The sequence below is a fragment of the Hetaerina americana genome, unplaced genomic scaffold (genome assembly GCF_022747635.1).
Source record: "Hetaerina americana unplaced genomic scaffold, ioHetAmer1.1.p SCAF_115, whole genome shotgun sequence".
Lineage (NCBI taxonomy): Eukaryota > Metazoa > Arthropoda > Insecta > Odonata > Calopterygidae > Hetaerina > Hetaerina americana.
In genome coordinates, this window is record NW_027286237.1 from 957,289 (window position 1) to 979,531 (window position 22,243).

General features: G+C 36.8%; 1 protein-coding gene across 1 annotated transcript in view; it reads right to left on the reverse strand.

Annotated features, from left to right (window-relative positions):
• LOC139685476 (uncharacterized PE-PGRS family protein PE_PGRS54-like) overlaps positions 1–22,243 on the reverse strand; it is a 113,709-nt gene that overhangs the window by 65,258 nt on the left and 26,208 nt on the right. The window contains exon 2 of the mRNA XM_071582496.1: positions 14,417–14,545. Within this exon, the coding sequence (XP_071438597.1) occupies positions 14,417–14,545 (129 nt within the window). The remainder of the gene's footprint in view (positions 1–14,416; positions 14,546–22,243) is intronic.

Consider the following 22,243-nt stretch of genomic DNA (forward strand, 5'->3'; position numbering starts at 1 on the left):
GAAGTCTCCTTGATTTGAAATTTAACAAATAACCTTCCGTTTCCCAAGTGAAAACTCGCCAAGTCGCAAAGCTAACCATCTGAGACCATTATTACGGAAGACAAACGAGAGAATCGGCTCCGTTTAATTAGATGAGGGGCCGTCATGGAATAAAATAGAGGCATTGAGATTCTCAGAATATTTATAGAGACCGTTGAACTTTTGCTGAGTAAATATTTTCCATGATAGAGTGGTTTGGAATATGAAACTCTTGATCTTATTTCCTTGTACGTATTTAGCCGTTGTTATTTTAATATCCCACGCAGTGTATTTCGATGATACAAGGGGTTCCCGTTCTTAACTGGCTTCATTTATTCATTGGTCTTTCAGTCGTACGATTGGTTGAATTCAGCCCTCTTAATATCTTCAAACCAATGCTACATCCTTACATCCCAGTAGCGCTTCTATCTTAAATTCATATGTATCTTATCTGTCTATTTGCTCCTTGGGCTTCCTCAAGCTATCTTCCCTTATAATTTTCACGTAATCACGCTCCCGAAAAACCATATCATTGCACGAGTTCCCACAAAATGTTGAATAAAGTAAGTTTAAAACAAGTAATTCCATCTTTCAATGTAGTAGATGTGGACTCCTCCCCTTGTACTCTTCTGAATCCACTTGGTATTTACCCTTGAAGAGAAAATAGGTAGTGGGTCACCGAGAGAAATTTGTAATTCGTCCATGAAACTTCGAAGGCAATCTGGCTACAGCTTATTTTAGATTAATTAGAATAGTTTTTCTCAACGCGTTCCACTGGCAAATCGTTCGTTTTAAAAAAGGATCCCCTTTTTTCTATCGATTTGAAAGTTTATTTCCAATAAATTTTCCTCGTGGTTTCGCGTTAGGTTGTAATTTTGGGTTGGATTCATTCCCTTGGTGTCCGCTTTAAACCTGCTAGATTTATTTTCTTTCAGCAACAGGATATATCGTGTATCTTATTTTCGTATCGATCGCCTCCAATAGTTGGTTTCATAATTACTCTTGGACTCTTGTATTGATTTTTTTAATTTGGTGAATTCATACATTTAATCTTGCGGCGAGAATTTCTGGTTATCGATGTTTTTACGTCTGATCAATTGCAAATGGCATATTTCCTTGAAATTTTTATTAGTATACTCTTACTTTTCGTTTGATGAAACCAAGTAATTAAATTATTTTTCGTAGTTGACTTCAACTAAGAAATATCCAAAGTATTTGTCGTCGGATTTTATTTGTTCTAATCTTCCATCTCAATGATACGATATACATTATACATTAAACCACAAAAATGTAACCATTTGAAATTTAATGAATAATAAATTTTGCTATTTATGTGTTTTGTTTACTATAACATCCCAGAAGAGATGACCAACTTGGCTCTCCCTTTAAAATATAATTCTTCGATTTTCATTCCATCAGTCCGCTTGATCACCAACATCCGCATCTGGAACGTAGTTCCAAAGGCTCCCATTCTTCTCTTATATCTTTGATGATTAAAAAAAGTCACATTAATATTTCAATTCGGCCGTCGAAACTCCTTAAGTGGGCGGCTAATTCCTGCTATGCCCTCTCGTGATTTCCATCGAGTTTCATACCGTTGGCACGTCGTACTACTTCCCCGGGAGCGCGTCTCGGCTTTCCTCTCTCCTCCGCCTCTTCTGTACCCCTCCTCTCTTCCGCCCCGTCAACTGGAATCTGCCCTCCAACATTCATTCCCTTGGTCAGGCCGCGTCGCTCTCCCAAAGGCGGCAATTTCCCCTCGCCTCCTCCGCCTAGTTCCATTTAAGACGGCGCTTCCTTTTCCTTGCAAAGTGCTCATCACCGTCGGCTGCTAGCGGAATCGTCGACTGCCTGCTGCTTTCCGCAGTCGTGAACCCAACTATTTTTTCGTATCTTCAGCAGTTGTATTTTTATGGGTGCTCGTTTTCCGCAATATTTAATGCTCTCTAGGTGCGCCTTGCCTCTCCAACGAAGTGGTGGGCCAAATTATTTCTGTCAGATGCTTTTCTTTTTATATTTATCAACGGGTCATTTTTTTATAGTGTAGCGATTATCAAGGTGTATTGAAAATAAATATTTAAAATATCAATATAAATAATAGATGCATAGAATTTTAAAATTAATTTCAATGCTTAAACGCATAAAAGCAAAGAGCTTAGTCAGATTGCTAAAATTTGTAAACAAGAGTTTCAAAAGAATAAAGCGTAATTGGATTGGTTAATGTGATATATTTGTCATCGTTTTGGATGACCGGAGTGAAGTTTTGGATGCCATTTTAAGTCAAGTGCTAAATTCCAGATATATACAAATGCGAAGTCGCAGTGATCCCTTAGTAATAAATATTTGTCCGGAAATAACAATGAAATGATGCTTGATCAGTTACAAATGGTCCATAAATATTCCATGAAGAGTTACTAGTTTGAATTATTGATGGATAAAGTATGCTGGTTCGAAGCAATAGAATATTTAAAATACTTTTATGAAAAGTTATAAAATAAATGGTATCAAAATTTAGATTTTCCCTAGTTAAAAAATTGATGTTATTTTTGGTCGCATTATCATATTTTGTCGGTAGACAAAGTGATCTCAATGTGAAATTTAATTATGTGAGTTGAAAAGTGGGATAGCGTACAAAAGAGCGAGTGGACGTTTTTCCCATGGAATTTCACATCAAAATTGGTTAACTGGTTTTGTCGTAGACGACTCTGTACAACATTTGTTTTTCAGGGCCTCGTATTTACACAAAACTTGTGTCACACTCTTGAGAATCTTATTTCGCGGACTAAATGAGAATCGACCAACTTGCAAATACCGAGAGCGATAAAATATTATTTATGCTAAAATGAAATGGAGTTTTTCTTACTGTTCTCGTTTTCCATAGAATCAATCTAATTTATAGTTCGAGTTGCTAGATTAAATTTAATTTCCGAAGGGACCGTAATTTTTTTCCCATTTACATGGAAAACCTTCTGCTTCATTGCACAGTCTTGGTAGTTGGGCGTGGCAATTACTAGTATTTTAGCATAAAGAGCACTTTATCGCTTAACACTTTTAGGCCGATCGGTTGGACATTTTTAAGCTTTGTGGTTTTTCCATCCCGAATGATCATAAACCTGATGGCCCACTTTCATACATGTACATGGGCCATGCGTTACATGGGAAAGGAATAAAACTTTTAATGCACTAGCCACCGCAAAAACCTGACTCCCTAACGATGGGTAATACATATAATTTGTTAGAGGTTGTTGAAAACCTGCCTTTTAATTGGTAGATTACCTTTGATGATAAAATGAAGCGAAAAAATATGAAATGCATATATGTTTTCCATTTTTTCGTGTATATATATATATATATATATATATATATATATATATATATATATTCCTTTCGAAAAGTCGAAAGATCCGTGGTTCGATTCCCGATTAAGGAAACTCTTGATTGTGCTCGATTCCACCTCCAACGCCATCCCTCTTTGTCCTTTATTTGTGTTCTAATCCCTTTTCCTAATATGAATATCAATGTGAATGACTATGTTTTCGCCATTTGGCGGGTTTTCCTATATGAATATATATTATTTATAGATAGCCTACCGGTTAAGGTAGGTTTTGTACGAGCACAACTGCCAAATGAATATTTTGTTTCTCCTAACAAAGGACAGCTCAACATCCTACTCTACTACAAGTCCCTCTTCATCTTTGTATACTTCCTTCCTCCCTTCATCCCGTCCAACCCCTATCCTATTCCTGCTCCCTCCTTGTTTTCGTAAAATTCTCCCCTTTATCACACTCTTCAATATCCCACAACCAATCAATCATTTCATCAATATCAATATGCATTTCATCCATTTTTCCTGCCTCCTTATGATCTCAATCAAAACGATATATATTAGTCTAAACTAAGTATTTTGTAATCGGCCTGAGTATGGCAATGCCCAACTTAAATTTTTCCTTAGTCATTCTCGAAAGATAAGATTGTTAATACTCCTTAAAAGGTATCAGCACTAAAATTTCTTCCAATGCATGTAAGGGATAGAAGGAGGTGATTAATGAAAGCCGGTGGAATCACATGATTTACCAGTTTATTTTAAACGCATTGAAAGTGGTTCGGTGGCCCTTATTGTAATTAAGTTACAGCTATTAGCAATCAAATGACTCAGCAACCTCGCGCTTCATAATTGAAAAATCTTTGTGGAGTGGGGCTGAGTGCTTTAGTGTTGATCTACATTTGAATTCCTCATCTGCACATTCAATAGTCATTCATTCCCTAGATTGGTTGGCTGGAGTCATCCTTTTTGCGATTCTCGAAATTTTCCCTCCCTTAAAGCTTGCATCCCTCTTAATTTCTTCTAAGGCTTTATCGCTCGGCATTCTCCGGAGGGGCTACACTTATTTTTTTCTTTTTTGTTTTTCCTCTTAAAATCTGTTGTTTCCCAGGGTACGTTCCCAATCCATCTGGTTCTTCTTATATTCATCGGTTTCCTGATTGCCTTTTCCCTCTTCCGTATACTTATTCAGTTCTCATTTCATCAGTCCATTTGATCTTCAACAGAACCCTCCAGTACCAGGCTTCAAAGGGCTCTGTATGGATTGGGATGGCGGCTCATAGTTTTCTTAGAAATCCAATGAACTTAATTACTTGAAACTGCGACGGATTCCTGTGGGTTTAATGTATCGAGCTGGAAATTTTTCCTGGAGATAATGGACTTTTAATATTACAGTCGAGTGTATGCGCACATTTATCTTAATGTTGCGTAAATTATGACGACAGTAGGTGCATTCACGTACGTAATTAGTTACCGAATATGAAGTCAGTAAACTTGGTCATTTAAAGCATATAGCTTGGAAACAGCAGGAAATTATGATTATTTAACAGAGAATTTGATAATGAAATATGATAGCCCCATATGTGCGACTCACAAAATATTTCCGCGTATTGATTTTAATTAGTATTTGTTAAATTGTGGTCTTGGGTAATAAATTACGAATAATGTGAGCATGATAATGCCCTAATTTAGCTTCCAATGAGTTTGTAAATAAATAATTAAATGACTTCCTGAATATAAAGCCTACTTTTCCAATATTGAAAAGCCATGCTTCTGTCGCTGTTATCCTCTTTCCGTATTTATAAACTGCATATTTAATTCAAACTAGGATTCCCTTACACGGGGTGAATTGAGCATGGTAACGAAACGGAACAGACTGGAAAGTCAAGAGTAAAAATGAAGATATTTTATTCTGGAAGGTTATTTTTCGCAAACTCCAAAGTGGAATTATTGAGCCCAATAACATGCCGAGAGAGGATATACTTTGGAATTTATAAACAGTGAACTATTATAATTTAACGAGGTATAGGATAATATAAAAATTTCTGCTGATAATCGTGTTACATGACTGAGAATTGAGATATGATACCATCAACTATTATAATTTAACAAAATATAGGATATTATAAACATTAAGCCACTGTTGTGAATCTTGTTACATTACTGAGAATTGAGTGTTTATGCTATCTTACTAATTCAGTTATCAATGAATCTCATAAGCCTTCTGCGATGCCTCCGTTTAAAAATGTGGGTTGAGAAGATTCAGGCTGAGCTCCAAACTCGGGAAGACGCGGAACTTCGCGTAATTATAATATTTAATGGACATTTAAATTTTATGAAACACAGATTTTGATAGTATCGCGCCGACTCTGTTTCAGGCTTATCGGAATAAACAATACTTTCCATTTAATCCGAAGGAATGGAAACTGAGCGTAGAAATTATTCTCAAGGATAAATCAAGAGATATATATGGAATGATGGTTTAGGGAAACACGGTCCGACATTTGATGAGAAAAACAAAGTAAACTTCCTACTAGGCAAGTCCACCGATCAACAAAACTAGCTGTACGCGTAATAAGTTACCCCAATCCGTGATGATAGCAACACTAAATCCAAGATAATTTTGCAAGGATTTGCCCGTATTAAACAAAGAGATCAGAGTGATATGTATAAATATACGCACCCATTCCTGCCACATGCCCTATTTCACTCTTTAAGATAATGATGAACAATTTCGCTCCTGATGAAGAATTAAAACCGTTGGAATACTATAAACATGCCATGTATTTTTTTATATTCACCGCCGTGTGTGCCTCATTGATGGCAGGAGGAGGATTTACCTTTCGGCCGAAGTCGACGGAACGTGCGGCTTATCCTCTTAAATCTTTCCAGATTTCTTTCATAATGCGATAGAGAGTACCAAGATCGAGATAGCCTTCCACTTCTGTTGTAAAAAGAATTGGTGCTGGATCCCAAAATAAATTCGAGTAACCTTTCACTCTTCCAAGCAGGTCGTGAAGCACATGCCATTATATAGATATTGCTAAAATATTCTCTAAGTATTATCGCAATAAACAATTTTTATTTGGATTTAAAGTCATTCGCCTTGACCGGAATTGGAACCCGGATCCCTCGATGTCTGGCCTAGTGCTTTAGCCAGTTAAACTATCGAGGCGTCCTTTTACACTTCGAGATTTTGGGAGCTTTAAAGGAACAAGATATTGTGTTGAAATACCGTACATATAATCCCACAGGCATTCGTAGTCGTGCGCGATGCGCTACAGCGTGCAGAGATTGCAGGTTCTCGGAAAAATTCTTTGAATATGCTTCAAAACAGTGTAGTGAAAACAGCAATCAAATAGCGAAAATTCAGTCAGAAATTACATTTTTCTTTTGCCAGATGGCGAGTAATATGAACTTGAAATCGTGACAAGTTTGTTGGCTAATAACTATTCCTCTTTGTCCAACTGGCGATTTATTTTAGCATTATATGCTGTGGGATAGATTTTTAAAATTATTGGAAGAGAAAAGATTTTCTTGAAATGGGAAAGCTGACTATTTTTGGGATATTTGAAACCGGATAAAAAAAATTGAAGAGTTGATGCAAAGTGAAAAATCAGTCCGCGACTTAGATTTCGATGACCCATCCGAGGGTCTTGGGAATTGAGATCGCCTTCCCATCCGACACCAATTTCGCTGTTCACGCTGACCCAAAAATCTTCCAGCAGTCTCGGCGTCCGGAGTGTGAGGGAAAGGTCAAAAGAAGTCGGGCGGTGGGGGAGGGAGGGAGGGGGGAGAGGGGGGAAAGGAGATGGTGCGCTTCTGCATGGGCCGGCGGATGACAATCTGACGTGGGTCGACATCGTAAGTGAATCGCGTCCCTTTCTCTCCTCGATTAACGTCTCCGGTCGAAACCTTTTGACAGCGTTCACATCCAAGTCTCCGCTTATCCGGGCAAACAGATGCAAGCGTGTGCTCACCACCGGCTTATACGACAGTCAAGAACGGTGTTTTCTAGGCTACTCTAGGCTTTTTACACCGAGGAGCGATCGGTGCATGTAATTGAGCGATATTATCGTATCAGTATACGAGTATTGCGTGAAAATGTCTCATCTTGCGACGTCGCAGTCTTATCGCTAGTTATTGATCACCGAACTGCGTTCATTTTCCACCGGTTGCTTGCTCGTTAACGTTTGTCATGGATCAGTGAGTGTGTGGATTAGACTGTATGCCATTGGGACGTCAAAATGGAGCTAGAAGGACAAAAATATAGCGTAGATGTGCAAGTGTTTTAAACGGTTTGAATTAAATTTGCAACGGTTTGAAATAGAGATGTGGCCACCAGTTCTGTACACGATGAATTAAGGGAACTTGTAATGGAAATACGTTCCTTAGAATGAAGAACTACGTACTCAGTACGGTGCTTTGAGGAATAACGTTCGATAATTATCAAAACCGTTCAGAATTTTCAGTCGCGTATACCCTGAATCATCACTCTTACATGGTCGATATTACAGTATTTATCGTATGATCATAATTTTTGAGTCACTCTGCTAAAATCAACTTTTGAATACATGCTGTCATGGAAATCGCGACATAAGGGTTTAATTTATTTAACGTTTCTATTTTTAAAGAAGGAAAAAAATGGAATGAAAAAAAGTGCCTAGCATAAAATGTTTATTCTCAGATCGCAAATTAAGGCATATTATTTTCTGAGCATTACATACATACAGTGCGGAAATCTGGGCCGTAACAATAACATTTTTTAAGTCAAAATTGCCCAGTTTTTTCTCCTCATGATGGATTTTGTTTATTTATTTGAAGAAGGAGAAGTTCAATTAGAATGGCCATATTTAGTGTATATTTCAAACCTTATTGTCATTTATATTTCACGTCACCATTATTCTTGTCTTCATTTTCACTATTCGCCTGTTTAATTTCATATTCGGATCGCGTTTAGAACATTGCCATAGGTAATTAAACTGAAAAACATTTCTTTAATTCCTAGAGAACAAACTTTAATATTGCTTATCACATATTATAACTCATTGCATAAAGCTAGGCGTCTGTTTTTGAAGGGGATCATTTACTTATTATTTGCTGGAGGATTGAATCCCACGCTGTCTCAGCTCATTTTACTTCAAAATATGCTTACACGTTCACTGTTTCTGTCTTAGTTGATCGAATCTAACCACTTTTATCGGGTTGAATGGAATTTACTATTCCGGAGGGCTCAACGTAAAAGCTTGGTTTTCTAAGGTAAGGATAGATCTCATCCCGAACTAATCGTTTAATCACGTGAAATTGAGACACGCAGGTTATGGAAGGGGAGCAATTCCTTCTCCTGTATCACACAGAGTTCTAGTAATCAGGTAACCGTCGCCGAACGTTTTGTCCATTTTTAAGAGGCCGGCGTCATGTACAGCTTGCTATCTGTTGTGTGAATAGCAGCTTTCAGCTGATGCTCATCCTATTGAAAGGAATTTTCCCTCAAATAAGGCGTTTACCATCGTCTTCAACTTGATGACATTCAGGGACAGAAATCATAATGTTTTCGTTCCTTTGTATGACCGCGTTGTATTTTTTCATCCAAAACTCGTCAATAAATTTTACCTTGTTTATTTCGTGGCATCCTACTCCATTCAAATCTCAAACCGAAGTACCGCAAGCGCCTTTCAAAGATCCGATGAGTACACATTGAGCTGTATGTTTGAAAGAGTTGTTCGCGGACTCAACCAAATGATGGATGGTGGATCATTATCCATCATTCATAATTAACCGCACTATACCAACCAATGATGACTCATCACTCATTAACGCCAAAGAGCGCTAACAGTCGCAGAAATGGCTATTCGGACCAAAACCAGGCATAAAAATGTGATTAAGAGGGAATGATATCGTTTTTGGCCTCAGATATTAACATTTTTTGAGAAAAAAACTTGAAAAAAGTCGCATCTTTTACAAACCCTTTTTTAAGGTCTTAATTTTAAACTGATTTGATTTTCTTCTCAGTTCATGAAAAAGAATTTACCATTCAAGCGTGTTCCAATATGTTTCTCACGATCAAAGTAATAAATAATTATTGTAATACGTACTATTAAGTCGTCCATAATTTATGAGTTGCAGAGTAAATGGCTGCTAATGTTTTCCGAAGTAATTTTGAAAATTTTATGCCGCACGAGAAAATTTAGAACAAAAGTTTCGTACGAATTCAAAGAACTGCGGAAGATGCCTCGACGGTAACTTTTAACGGAGTCATCCGCTAATATTCATTAAAATGCGGAAATTATCGTTTTTTTTTCGATTGGAAATGCTTCCTGGTAGGGAAACGTTGATAAAGACGCCATGGAAAATGTGCGAGTGTATAGAAGGCCTTGCGGGGATGAATGTTTCTCGACGTCGCTGTATGTTTTGCGAAAATTCGCACGCTTTAACTGCGTCAATTCAAAAGTGTATGAGAGCACGAGGCATGAGAGGATTCGGATATATTTTCTCGGACGGGAATGTGACGCAGCGTCTATGCCTTGGTTACTTTTATTGACATCATCAAGAGCACACGTGGCAGCGTGCCATTAATATCTATCCAAAACCAGATGAATCCCTTAAAAAATAGATGGGAGAGTCATTTGTCTTGTATGTATTAAAGGGCAAAGATAATTTTTTGCCGAGTCCTGAAATGTGCATCCCACACCCCGGACAACATATGGTTCTGCAATGTAGCAGCCCTCCATCGGGATAGCACGCACACACTACAATTGTCATGGCCACGGACATCTTTTGTAAGGATGATTTAGTGAAGCAATGGGAGCGCTCTTTCAACCTTGATAATCTAAGTGTCCTTGTGTTAGCAGCAGCACTAGACCGTTGCTCCCTCGGCGTTCGTATTCTACGTTCTCGTACTTTATGACGCAAGATATATTTCTGCCTCCGTCGTTGATGTTGCTACGGAGTGTGGGATATAAATAGTTGCACATATTGCACATGAATATATTATATCGAACTGAGAATATAATATGGTGCTGTAAAAAATCTTTTCTTGCAAAAAGTGATGGATTCTCTATTCTCTACAGCCGTACAAAATCAATAATAAGTGGAACTTTCGTGGAAAAAAATCACTCGATTCGGGGTAGAGCTCATAATCCATTCTCGATAATTATTGGCGTATTAGTTGCAATAAATCGGCTCTGCCTACGTCTTGCGGGTCTGATTAAACCCAGAAAATTCTTAAGCCTACTCTGCGAAAATCTTTGGAAAATAGGTTTGATATTAATCATAATAATGGTAATAATAATAATAAAAGATTTTTATTGGGTTAAGATCGAGACTAGCTTGTCCCTTCTTCCACCTACCCTTTTTAATTGCTTTTAGATCATAATGTCATGAACTCGTATAATATGTAAAGATAAGATGAATAGATGTTACACTCCCGTGGAAAAAGAAAATAATGGTTATATAATAACTTTTTTATATTATTGAAGTCGTGGAATAATAATGGCATAGTAAATATTTTCCCCGTGAATACCGCTCTGAAGTCTTTTATCAGGCCGACAGATACCTCGAGAAGCAACCACGCGTGTCGAGGAGGTCATCATTGACTCGGTTTAAGAATTTCTGAGCTGTTTGTTACTTTCAAATTCAGTCAATTTTTAGTCAGATATTTACGTTTGACTATGAGTTGAGTACTAAAGCTCTTCAACAATTTTTCAGGATGTGCTTTTTATATTAATTTATTTTATTTTGAATCAGCCAAGAGACTACGTAATCAAAAATTTACATTGTAAAACTCCCTTTAAATTATTTTATTCCGCGACAGTGTAACTGATAATGTTATCGATACTACATCGGAGCGGGTGCTCGTTATGGACATTTATAATATATAATAAAATTTTGGATAGAAAATTCAATTTTTTGTCTTATTTAATGAAACATGGATTTCGGTTCAACTAGATGATCATATTTTTACGGAGAAATGCGGTAGTATTGGCCATTCATTCCCTTGACTTTGGCTGTTTATCAGCGCCATAATATTTGTAAAGGTTGATGCACTTCCATGACCAAGACCTATCAAATAATAAGGTACGTTATGCTATGGATAAACACCGTGTTGGTGGAATGTAATAATTTTGATGCATCTTGTCCATTGGTTCAGTAGTGGACGAATTCGAATAAGTCCCTCCAAATAATTTGTAATATTAGCCAAGTGTTTGCTTTAAAAGTGATATGGAACACATATTAGAATAAAAAAAGTGAAATTTTTTCAGTAGCCAAGAGGATAATAATTGCAATGCGCCACTTTAAAAATATTCCGACCAAGTTAAACTGTGAGATTCTGAGTATAGTGAATGCAGCACTTTTTCAGAAAGGCTCAGAGAAACATTATTGGCAAGTCATTAACTGTGTAACATTCTATCCCTCCGGTATAAGGCTCCTCTTATCAATGACCCTCAGCTTTTTAAAGATATTATGACCATAATTATTCCTCCTCATTCATCTCTCTTTCAGCTTCCTAAAGAAAGTGGAATTAGATTCAAAGGCGAATAAAGATTTTGTAAGTCATTCGATTGAAAAAAGCTTCTGAGTCTCTTTGAGGAAAAATATAACAAATTAGGTTCCGCTCAACAAACAGATTGCGTGGCCTGAAATATACCCGATGCACTGTTTAATTTTTATCGGCGCCGAGGGAGGAATAAGCAATTGATAAAAGATAAAAAGCAGGTTTCATGACAAGACTGCAAGAAAATAAATTTGAAAATGTCTTATGGTAAACAGCAATTTAGTTAAAAAATTTTATTTTTCCTCGGGTAAAGTACTGAGAAATATATTTTAAGCATTGAGTAAAGGTCTGAGGCGTCCTACAAAAAACCAATTTCTGGGCAAGTTTTTACTTGAAATTTTATTACGGTTTGATTGAGCGAACCGGTGTATATAGGTATAATTCATTACTAGTAAAAGATCAAAAGCGTGTAATTACATTACATAGTAAATAAATTCAATGAAAGACACTTTGCAGAAAAGAAATATCGTGCCTCAGGGTATGGAAAGTGGGTATGAAAAATCTGGGCAAGGAAAAGATATCTCGTGCTTCTAGGTATGCATACTCTTATGCATATGTTTTTAAGGTTGACATGTAAAAAATACAAAGTAAAAGTATAGCCGCAATGGAGAAAAAAAAGAGAACTGCAATACTTATGCCACAAGTTACATAATTTAAGTCATCTTTGAATTATTGAGAAGTGACTTTTACCTGATTTTACTCAATCTAAAAAAAATTAGGGGGGGGGGACAAGTGAGGCAAAAATTTCCTCACAGACGTGGAGGTAGTCAATAATAATAATAGAGAAGTTTTATGATTAAAATTTACATAATCTTGGAATTATCTGGCAATGAATTTATCAGCTCACCGATCCTTCACAAAATATCTACAGAATATGTGTTATGATATTCATTTAATTCAATTTATTACAAGGATAGGCCTGAAGGTACACAGTAATTCCTGGAGATATTGGGGAAATGAGGGATGGGTCTAGGGAGGGGTAAATGAAATTTAGGGAAATTTCACGTGATAATCATTATATATCATGGTCCTTCATTATTTTAAATTTGACGTTTTTGGGGAATCACTCAAAACCCCCGTTTTTATATTCTCATAGTTGTGTACGTTGATAATTGTAAAAGCGGAAATGAATTTTAGTTTATAAATGGAAAATAACCTTTAATCCAGGGACTTTTTTTATATATTTACCATCAATTGGATGTGGATACAGTGGGATGGCTTGCAGCTATTAAACTGCAGTGGGATCTATTGTATATTGATTAGTCTTCGGGCAGCAAAAAAGGTCTTGCCCTTTTTAAAGTAGAGGAATTGATTTCAGAAATACTTTGCCGTACACTGTGGCGCTGGGCTTTTTGTAATAACTGTTACTTTGTACTTGCTTTGATTATCATAGTACGAAACAGTTTAGTTTTGTGTTTTCATAATTGGGAATACTTTTTTAATGTACTTTTTTGTGATAGAGATTGGTGTTGACATATTCCATGTTATCATTTTTGGAAGACAAGTTTGATTGTCTCACTAAAGATTTGTATGCTACTTGATTCTGAAAGTTTAATTTATAGTTGTGATAATTTAAATAAATGTTTTCAAAATACGTTCTTCTAGGCATAATATTTGAATTTACAAGAAAACTAATCGCCGCCTTCGTACGGTTATGGAAGTAAAATTGGCATGGTATAAATCTCTTAAAGATAAACTAAATCAGTCTCTGATATATTCATTAACTTAATCGGCGTAATTAGCATTCACAGTGTCAGAATTGACACTGCAGTATGTCTCTCTTGAAAAAAATAGGTCCTGATCGGTCTGTCGATAAGAGGCAAAATATTTAACATGAAGGTCTTAAGGGATCTTTTATTCTTGTCAAAAGACTAAGAAACGATGCCGCGAAGATACATAAATGTGTTACGTATGGATTTTCGTGAAGCCATGAAGTCGGGTTGGGAACCCTGCTTCAAACCTTTTAGCCACCGTGTTCTAGCCCAAAATTTATAGATTAAGTGCCCCTTTTTGCCACCCATGTCAGGGTTCAGTCGAAATGCTTTACGCCAATGTCTTCCGCGTCGAAGTGACTTCAGTTACTTCTATTATATTCAAGTCCTCTTAAGTCGCTTGGCTGCTTCCGCTTAGTTAATCTGACGGGAGGACATCCTCGAGGTTTTTTTTTCTCTTTTGGGCGTAAATGTGTTTCGGCGTAACCTAACAAAGCAAATGTTGACATGTATTTTATATTCCATTCAAATCACAATATTTAGTTCTCAGAAGATATTACTTCACGAAGATTAGATCTGATTTTTTTGGATGTGATTGGTGTGGGTGAGTTATGGGCGTTTGGGGTTGTAACCTCTGGATCGAATGCTAAGCATCAACCAATAAATATGCAAAAAATAATTCACATCGCTTGACTAAGCAATTTCCCTGCTGCATTTTAGCATTCTCAATTGAGAGAAAACTATGCAGTGAAATATTTTGATTGGTCTGCAATAGGAAACAATAAGAGTACAATCTTTTTGGTAACTCACCGTGTTGTAGTCGTAAAAGGTCCGTGATTTCCCAATGCCTGGTATGTTGTCGGGAGGCGACACAATGGCAGTGCGAGCTTCCAAATCCACGTCAACTCTCACGGGATACTGATGAAACATGACAACTTGCTGGAAGAAATAAAATGAAGAAAATGAATATCACGGAAGTGATAGGGCGTCCGCGTAGACGGATTTTCTGTTAATGATTGCGAAATCACGGGAACCGCACAAAACTTTTAGCGAAACAGTTGGGAGAATTTGACGACAAAGAGCTGTCAACTTCAGCTGCCAATGCTTCAGTTTCTACGATTTGAAAAGGAACGGAAGGACGTAAGCCCTCGGTACATTGAGGATAACATTTTTTCCCTTAAATCATTAATTTAAAGTCTCTCCTCTCCCATTTTTATTATCCGAGCTTCCTGGAAAACGATGCCTGTTCGGATTCAAAGCATATTACTCGGCTGGAATGGTTTGCTTTCCCTTTAAATCCGGAAGTTTGAATATATTCTATTGTTTCAGGCTTCACTTCGTGGAAGTATTTAAAATCCGTACTAAAAAGAAACACTTGTACTTTTCCACAGATTTTATTATATGGTAGAACGCGTTTCACCAACTTGCGGCATCATCAGATACCTCTGATATTGCTACCTGATGATGCCGCAAGTCGATGAAACACGTTGTACCATATAATAAAATCTGTGGAAAAGTACAAGTCTTTCTTTTTAGTATGGACCGGAAGTTTGACAAAACGATTATGATTATTCATGCATGCATGCACGCAAAAGATTCAATTTTCAAGGGATTTGGAAGAGATGGAGCTTAGTTGACCATTGGGTAGATTAAAAACCATGGGGATTGAATCATCTACTAGGTTGTAGCTGAATACTTGTTGTTGGGTGAAGAAAAAAAATAATTTTTTGAGTTTTTATTCGGACAGCATTTTCTTTCATCCTTTTTCTCGATTCATAGAATATACTTTTATGGTGAAAATCAGCCGTTACGTAGTATTCATTACGATGGCTGATTCTTGTTTAACCCTAGGTCTTTTTTTTATCTTGTTGGTGACCATGTACATTTTGTTTATTTCGAAATTATATTGTACAATATTCTTTAGCAACAGCATCCTTTAAGTTGTAAATAGTATTTTTTAAAAATGATGGATTTCAATCAGATCGGAGAGAGAGGATTGAAATTTAATGTGATGAGGATTAAAAATACTCAATTCAATACCTATTTTATGTTACAAATTATTGATTCGTGAATTGTAATAAATAGTTCAAATGTTCACCCTCACGTGATATATATTTAGTGCCGAACTTTTACGTTGCTGTTCACTCAATCGAATACCAGTTCCGTGAGAGTTTTCTACCTTATTTTTTTGATTGAAAATTTAAACTAGACATATTATAAGTACGTGGTAATTTGTAAAATGATTGTGGTTAAGTTTATGCAAACGAAAATGAAACACGATGAAAATCAACTCATGAAAAATTATGAGTTGAATTACTTAACATGACTTGGGGATATTATGAAATATCACTGATATGCACGATTTGTAGAGATTAATCGCAGCCCTGACCTGCAACAGTGTTTACATTAACCTATGCGCATGCCTCCCAGCAGTGGTTAAGGACGTGCCGGATGCAGATAATTAGTACAATCATTACTGCTCTTTCCTAAAGTATAATATTATCACTAGTCAGCACTCTTGTGTCGTTCATCATTTTAACTCCTACATCACTGCTGAGGTCAAACGATTACAGGGAGAAAATAAGTCATTTTAATAGGTTTTGATATAATTGGTCGTATTAAGATTACATCAGCAAATATTGATGGTAAAGAACGGGACAAACATCTTAATTGTAGCCGATCAAAGGATAGCAAAATATTCAACTTTCAAGCGATTTGGAAGAGATGGAGCTCAGTTGATTTATACTTTTTGAGCCACTTAAAAAATTCAATTAGATACTTAAATATTTTTCAGAGCATGTGGCTAAAACATGAGGTTGATTAATGAATGCGTCATGAGGTACGATAAAAAATTCTCGGTTAAAATCCAGTGTTGCTTAAATGGAGATTCACCGTAATGGATCACATGTTTAAATTTAAATCTTAAATTTTATTCGTTTCAAAAGGATATTACCAACTGATATTCCGTGAAGTATTTGAATAATAGTGTAAAGAATAGATGGGTAACTTTCCTCGTTTTTCCTTTATCAGTAGAATCCACTTTCATTCTCTCGGCAACAGTATATAAATCGCGACATTAGGCGGACAAAAACCAAAAAACGAATAAATAAATATTCTGCGAAGCTTCCGAAGGGTTAAAAACAAATTAAAAACGAAGAGCACCGGTTTGATTTGCAAACAGGGGACCTAATTCTACAACAAGAAGTAGGAGATTGCACATTTGAGCGATACATGCCCATTGTTTTCCCCCTTTCGAGTTTCTCCCCTTCAATTCAGTTGATGATTAACCGCCGTGATGTTGTCCCCTGCGGCAGGGATTAATTTTTTCCCTGCAACATGGAATTGCCAGATGTAGTTCCCTCTCACTGTAGCAAATGCGAGAGTCTCATTTTTCTTCATATTTTGAAGTGTCGTCGGGGAAAATAGAAGGCGCACTGCGGTCTAGATAGTTAAAGAGGCCCGGAGTCTGTAAGCCGATAACCCACACACAATCGATACAGTGAAATACGGAGAGGGTAAGGAGGGCTTTCCCATGGGCGAAGGTGAAGTTCGCAGCAATATGAACGCCACGTGATTTCCCGCAAAAAAAAGCGTCAAGTTACGGGCTTCTCTCCCCTTTGGAATCGCAAATGGTAAATCCAGGTAATTCTCCACGTACCAAAGTTGTATCTCCTGGGTTTTGGTAAGCAGCGAAAGTTTGGCCGTCTGATTGAATTTCTGCCTCTCTCTCGGGACACGTCTGAGTCATGATCTTGAGGTTCTTCTCGGTGTACCTAGTTCGACTCCGAGCGAGGTGCCTCATTTACATAACTTTTTACACACACAGTACGAAAAATAAAACGATTCATCAGTATTGCGTAACAGTACCCTGCCAAATTGATAGCCTAGTTGAGTAAGGTTTACTTTTTGTAGTTTTTAGCATTCAAATTTATCTATTTATTTTAAAATACGGATGAAAAAATGAAAGCTATGTAAAAAATTAAACTACGTCGATACTTAGTATTTTCATAGCCTTGGGCTTCTCCATCCGAACGACGTAATTCCTTACATAATCTCCATTGGCCGTGTTAGGAAAACATTCTTTTGCGGAAATAAACACAATATCTGTTACATGAACAAAAGTATTCAATTCAACCTGTTAATTGACAAATATTCCATCACTGTCAAGGCGAATGATTTTTACACTCTGAAATTGTTGCAGTGTAAGGCATTCTTAGCAGATGACTGCGTTAAAAGTTACTGCTGCGGTATCTCCCGCAGTTTATTTGAATGCTCAACCTGTTCAAAACTCTTGTCCTTCACAAATAAAAAGGAAAAACGATGACTTCAAATAAAAACTCCTTTGAGTGAAAGTAACACTTGGTAGATCACTGCAACAATTGGAGAGAGAAATTGGAATTTTGGTAGATCAATTTATAAGGATTAAATATTAAAGAAAAATGTTACCATTGCCTTATTTATCCCAAGGATTTGGCATTCTCAGAGCCATCTTCTCCTTTCCCAATAAAAGATGAAACCCATAATTTCATATTTTTACTGATATTAATGTTGTCGGTTCACTATGAAATGACTGTTAGTATCATGGAATTCAGCATGCCAATGCCTAAGAGAGTTAGATTAATGTAAATACTAACATCCATAGAGAATACAGCATACTACCTGCTTACCGAAGTATTGTCTCAATTACCAAATAAAATTTTCAATCAAATGTTGCGAATTTACGAGGGTCATCCGGAAAGTAGTACCCGTTCGTGAAATAAAGACACAAAAGTAAATATTAACAAACATAAAAAATTTTATTTGAAAGAGGATACTTTAAACTACTTCTCAACATAATCTCCAAGCAAATTAAGGCATTTGTCATAACGTGTGACAAGTTTCTGTATTCCTGCTGCATAGTCCTTCGCCGCCAGCTCATTGAGATACGCGAGGGACCCATCTTGCACAAAATTTTGCATAATGCAGATGGTGTTTAACAATTTCATGAACAATTGTTCGAGAAACATTGGGAAAATGCTCACAGATGTCATCAATTGTGACGCGCCGATCGTTCCTCACGAATTCGTCAACTGAGCTCACCAGTTGGTCTGTAATGACAGACGGTCTCCCCGAACGCTCATCGTCGTGTGTGTTCCCCCTCCCCATGTTGAAGTTGCGACACCACCGCCGAACAGACGACTCGTCCATTACATTGTCTCCATACACCTCCTTTAATTGGCGATGAATATCACATGGGCGAACGTTTCTTGCATTGAGGAATTTAATCACTGCCCTCACTTCACAACTGGCGGCGTTCTCAATTTTTTTAAACATTGTAAACAATCACAGAAACAACACAGGCAATGCTAGCGTCACGCAACTTGGCTCAGAGAAGGCAGACAAGCCACTGAAGCTATCTGACCTCGTCCAGCGGCTACTCGCGTCGTCAGCACTTCATGCGGCACGAACGGGTACTACTTTCCGGATGACCCTCGTACTATGATGCAATAAATCTCTTTGGGCAAAATATAATGCTCAAGCTAATTAGCTTACTAACTTGATTTTTTCAGCTCAACTTCTATTTTATCACGTTTAAAATTCAACTGAAAAACATATTCGTGTTATCAATTGTCATTGCATCATGCTATATTTATAAACCGAGTCTCTCCCCTTTTGACGGAAAAGACTCCGTTAGAAGCAATAAAAATGTGAATTTGGAGAAAGGTAACAAGAGCAAGATGGATGGACAAGAAAAGCAACATAGAAGTTGCTGGAATTGTTGCACTGAATCAACATAAAAGCATTGAGATAAATTTAAGAGGAAAAGAATCTAATGGAAGAAATGGATAGTAGGAAAATTGAGGGGAAAATAATAGGGAAAAAAGGAAGAAGGAGGCCGAGAAAGAAATTTAAAGATTATATAAAAAGTACTATAAGAGTAACAGCATACAATGAACTGAAAAGAATGGAAACGAGTAGAGACCAATGGTTGCAACGACAAGGCTCAGCCTTTAGAAGAAGATGATCATATAAATTTTGTTCGAATAGATCATTCTCATTAAAATCCGCTCATTATTTTGAATTATAATTTTAATTTGCGTGTTATGGTACAAAATATTATTCATTACGAGCACTTTACATGTATCAATTATACGCATCATTTATGCATATTTTTGGTTGCCTTGGCTTTTCAAGAGGGAAGATTAACAACGCCAAATGTCATTTACGAATTAATTCCTTTGTTCATGATTGCTATTTGTTTTCCTACTCCGTTTACTCTCGCTTCTTCTAACAGCAAACAGCATATCGGCTTTAATGGTAAACTTCGAGATACCATTTTTCCTTCCCTAGAGTCTTTTCTGGAGGGATTTGATAAAAAAAATGAAAAGAACCCTTTGGTACATTAAGCGTGAACTTTTTCGCGGAGCTCTGCTTTGATTTTGGCCTTTCGGATTTGTCCCGGGACGGTATGCGAAATGATTCGACGAAGGGCTGTTTGCATACCGTTCTCCATGGGCCTCTTGTCATAAAGGACTAAGGAGAAGCCGTTTATTTTTCACGCCTTAGCGTGCCTTTGAGGAAAGATCATGAACATATTTACATCTCCCGAGGCAGGACTTCCATAGGCAGTCAGTCTTCCGTCATCTAGGTGGTTGATTCGTTATGTAGGACTGTGAAACTACGTATCCTGCAGAGACAATCTTTCGATTCAAGAGAAAATATCGAAATATTCTATCCAAAGAGAATTATTTTATATCAATCTCGTGGAGGTCGTTTGAAATTTACAATAATATTCCTTAACTAATTTCAAATCCTTCAGATACTTAAACATCTCATCAGTATTAAGCAATACGCTTTAGTTCCCTGTAGTTATTCAAAGGGAATTGGTTTAATGTTGGTATATGATAATATGGAATTCAATATATAGTATAAATTTGAATATACCATTAGAGTGAATTGACTAATGTTAAAAGTTATTGGGTATAATGAAAAGTTGACATGTTTATTTTTCCTACTGATTGGGATATTTGTTCCAACATTGAATGAATAAGAGAATTGATCGCTTTGAATTTTTTGCTTGAAAACAAAAGTCAGCACAAAGGAAAAGAGACTTGCTGGAAAGAAAGTAATTCCAAGAAGTCCTTAAAACGAAGTGTTTTGTAACTTTCTTATATTATTTTTTTGGTGCTGATCAGGAAGTTGTAATGAAACTTTGACAGATTAAGTTTCTTCGCTCAAGAATACCTTGAATTGTTTCTGATGAAGTCCTTTCTTAGAGCGTACGGTAAGGTTAAGTTTTGTATTTGAAGTTAAGACTCTGTGATCCATGGTTTCCTTGTCCTTTTCCTATTAACAGTTCCTATAGTTTCTTTTGTGGCTTTTGATATCCCTCTTTTGATATATTTCCGTTTTTCCTCGATAGGTCTCCACTCTTTTCCCTCATTTTATGATTTTCTCTACAGCCTGCTGATAGTCCTTCTTTGTCGTTCCAGTTAATGCTTCTAAATTCCATTTCCTAACCACCCCTGCCTTATCCTTTTGAATACTTCGCTACAGGTCATGAGCACTAGATTGTGATCAGAGTCTTCAACGTTCGTGTTACACCGACTTATGATGCAGTTAATCTTAAGATTGTTGTGAGAATATTATGGGTTTTATTCTGATTCAAGAAAATTTTAAAAAGCTAGGGCCCCGTATCTACGGGGAAAGTTAAATATTCTTTTCGAAAAATTCTTAATATCCTCTGACGTAAAAATTATACTTACAGAAACAGTTTTTCAAACAAGTAACGAACTGTTAAACAGAGAAAACGTGTACTGTAAAAAATGAGTCTTTTTATGCTAATGGATAAAAATTAAATCTATTGTATATCCTCAAATCAAACCTATTGCTAAGAAAAATAAATATGAAAATATAGGAGACCATCAAATTAAAATGAATAATAAGAGAGAAACTTTTATGGCCCGGTTAAAGAAGGAAAAATATAGAGCATCAGAATGAACTGGAAATAAATGAATTCTCTGGCGGGGAAGTATAGTTAGATTCTCCAAGTCACTGCGACTGGCATGGCTGGAACACATAGAAAGAATGGATGAACACAGATTGCCAGAACAACTGTTCAATAGCAAGATGGAAGGGGTCAGAAAGAGTGAAAGGCCACGGAAACAATGCCTGCAGGATGTTGAAGAAGTTCTGAGGGCAATGGGAGCAACGAGGTGGGGGGAGAAGGCAAGAATAAGATTGGAATGGGGGCATATAATGGAAGCAGCCAAAGCCCACTCCGGGCTGTAAAGTCATGGATGATAATGATGAATGAAATCGGAACACATAGGCACAACAGTGACAAGAAATGGAATGTCCAATCTGGTAGCAAAAAGGAGAACCAACAGAACAATGGGCTGCCTAAAGCATAGTATATGGTGCAACAAACATATAAGGCAGAACGCAGAAGTAAGAACTTATAACTCAATTATAACACCAAATAAAACAAAGTCAGTAGATACAAAGAAAAACAATGCAGTCAAACAATAGGTGGAGACTAAATGATGAAGTATTAAGGAAAATCAGTGGTAAAACACGGAGAGACAGATTGAGGAATGAGAATACCAGGCAGAAATGTGAAAATGGAAGAGTCTTAACGATTAAAAGAACAAAAAG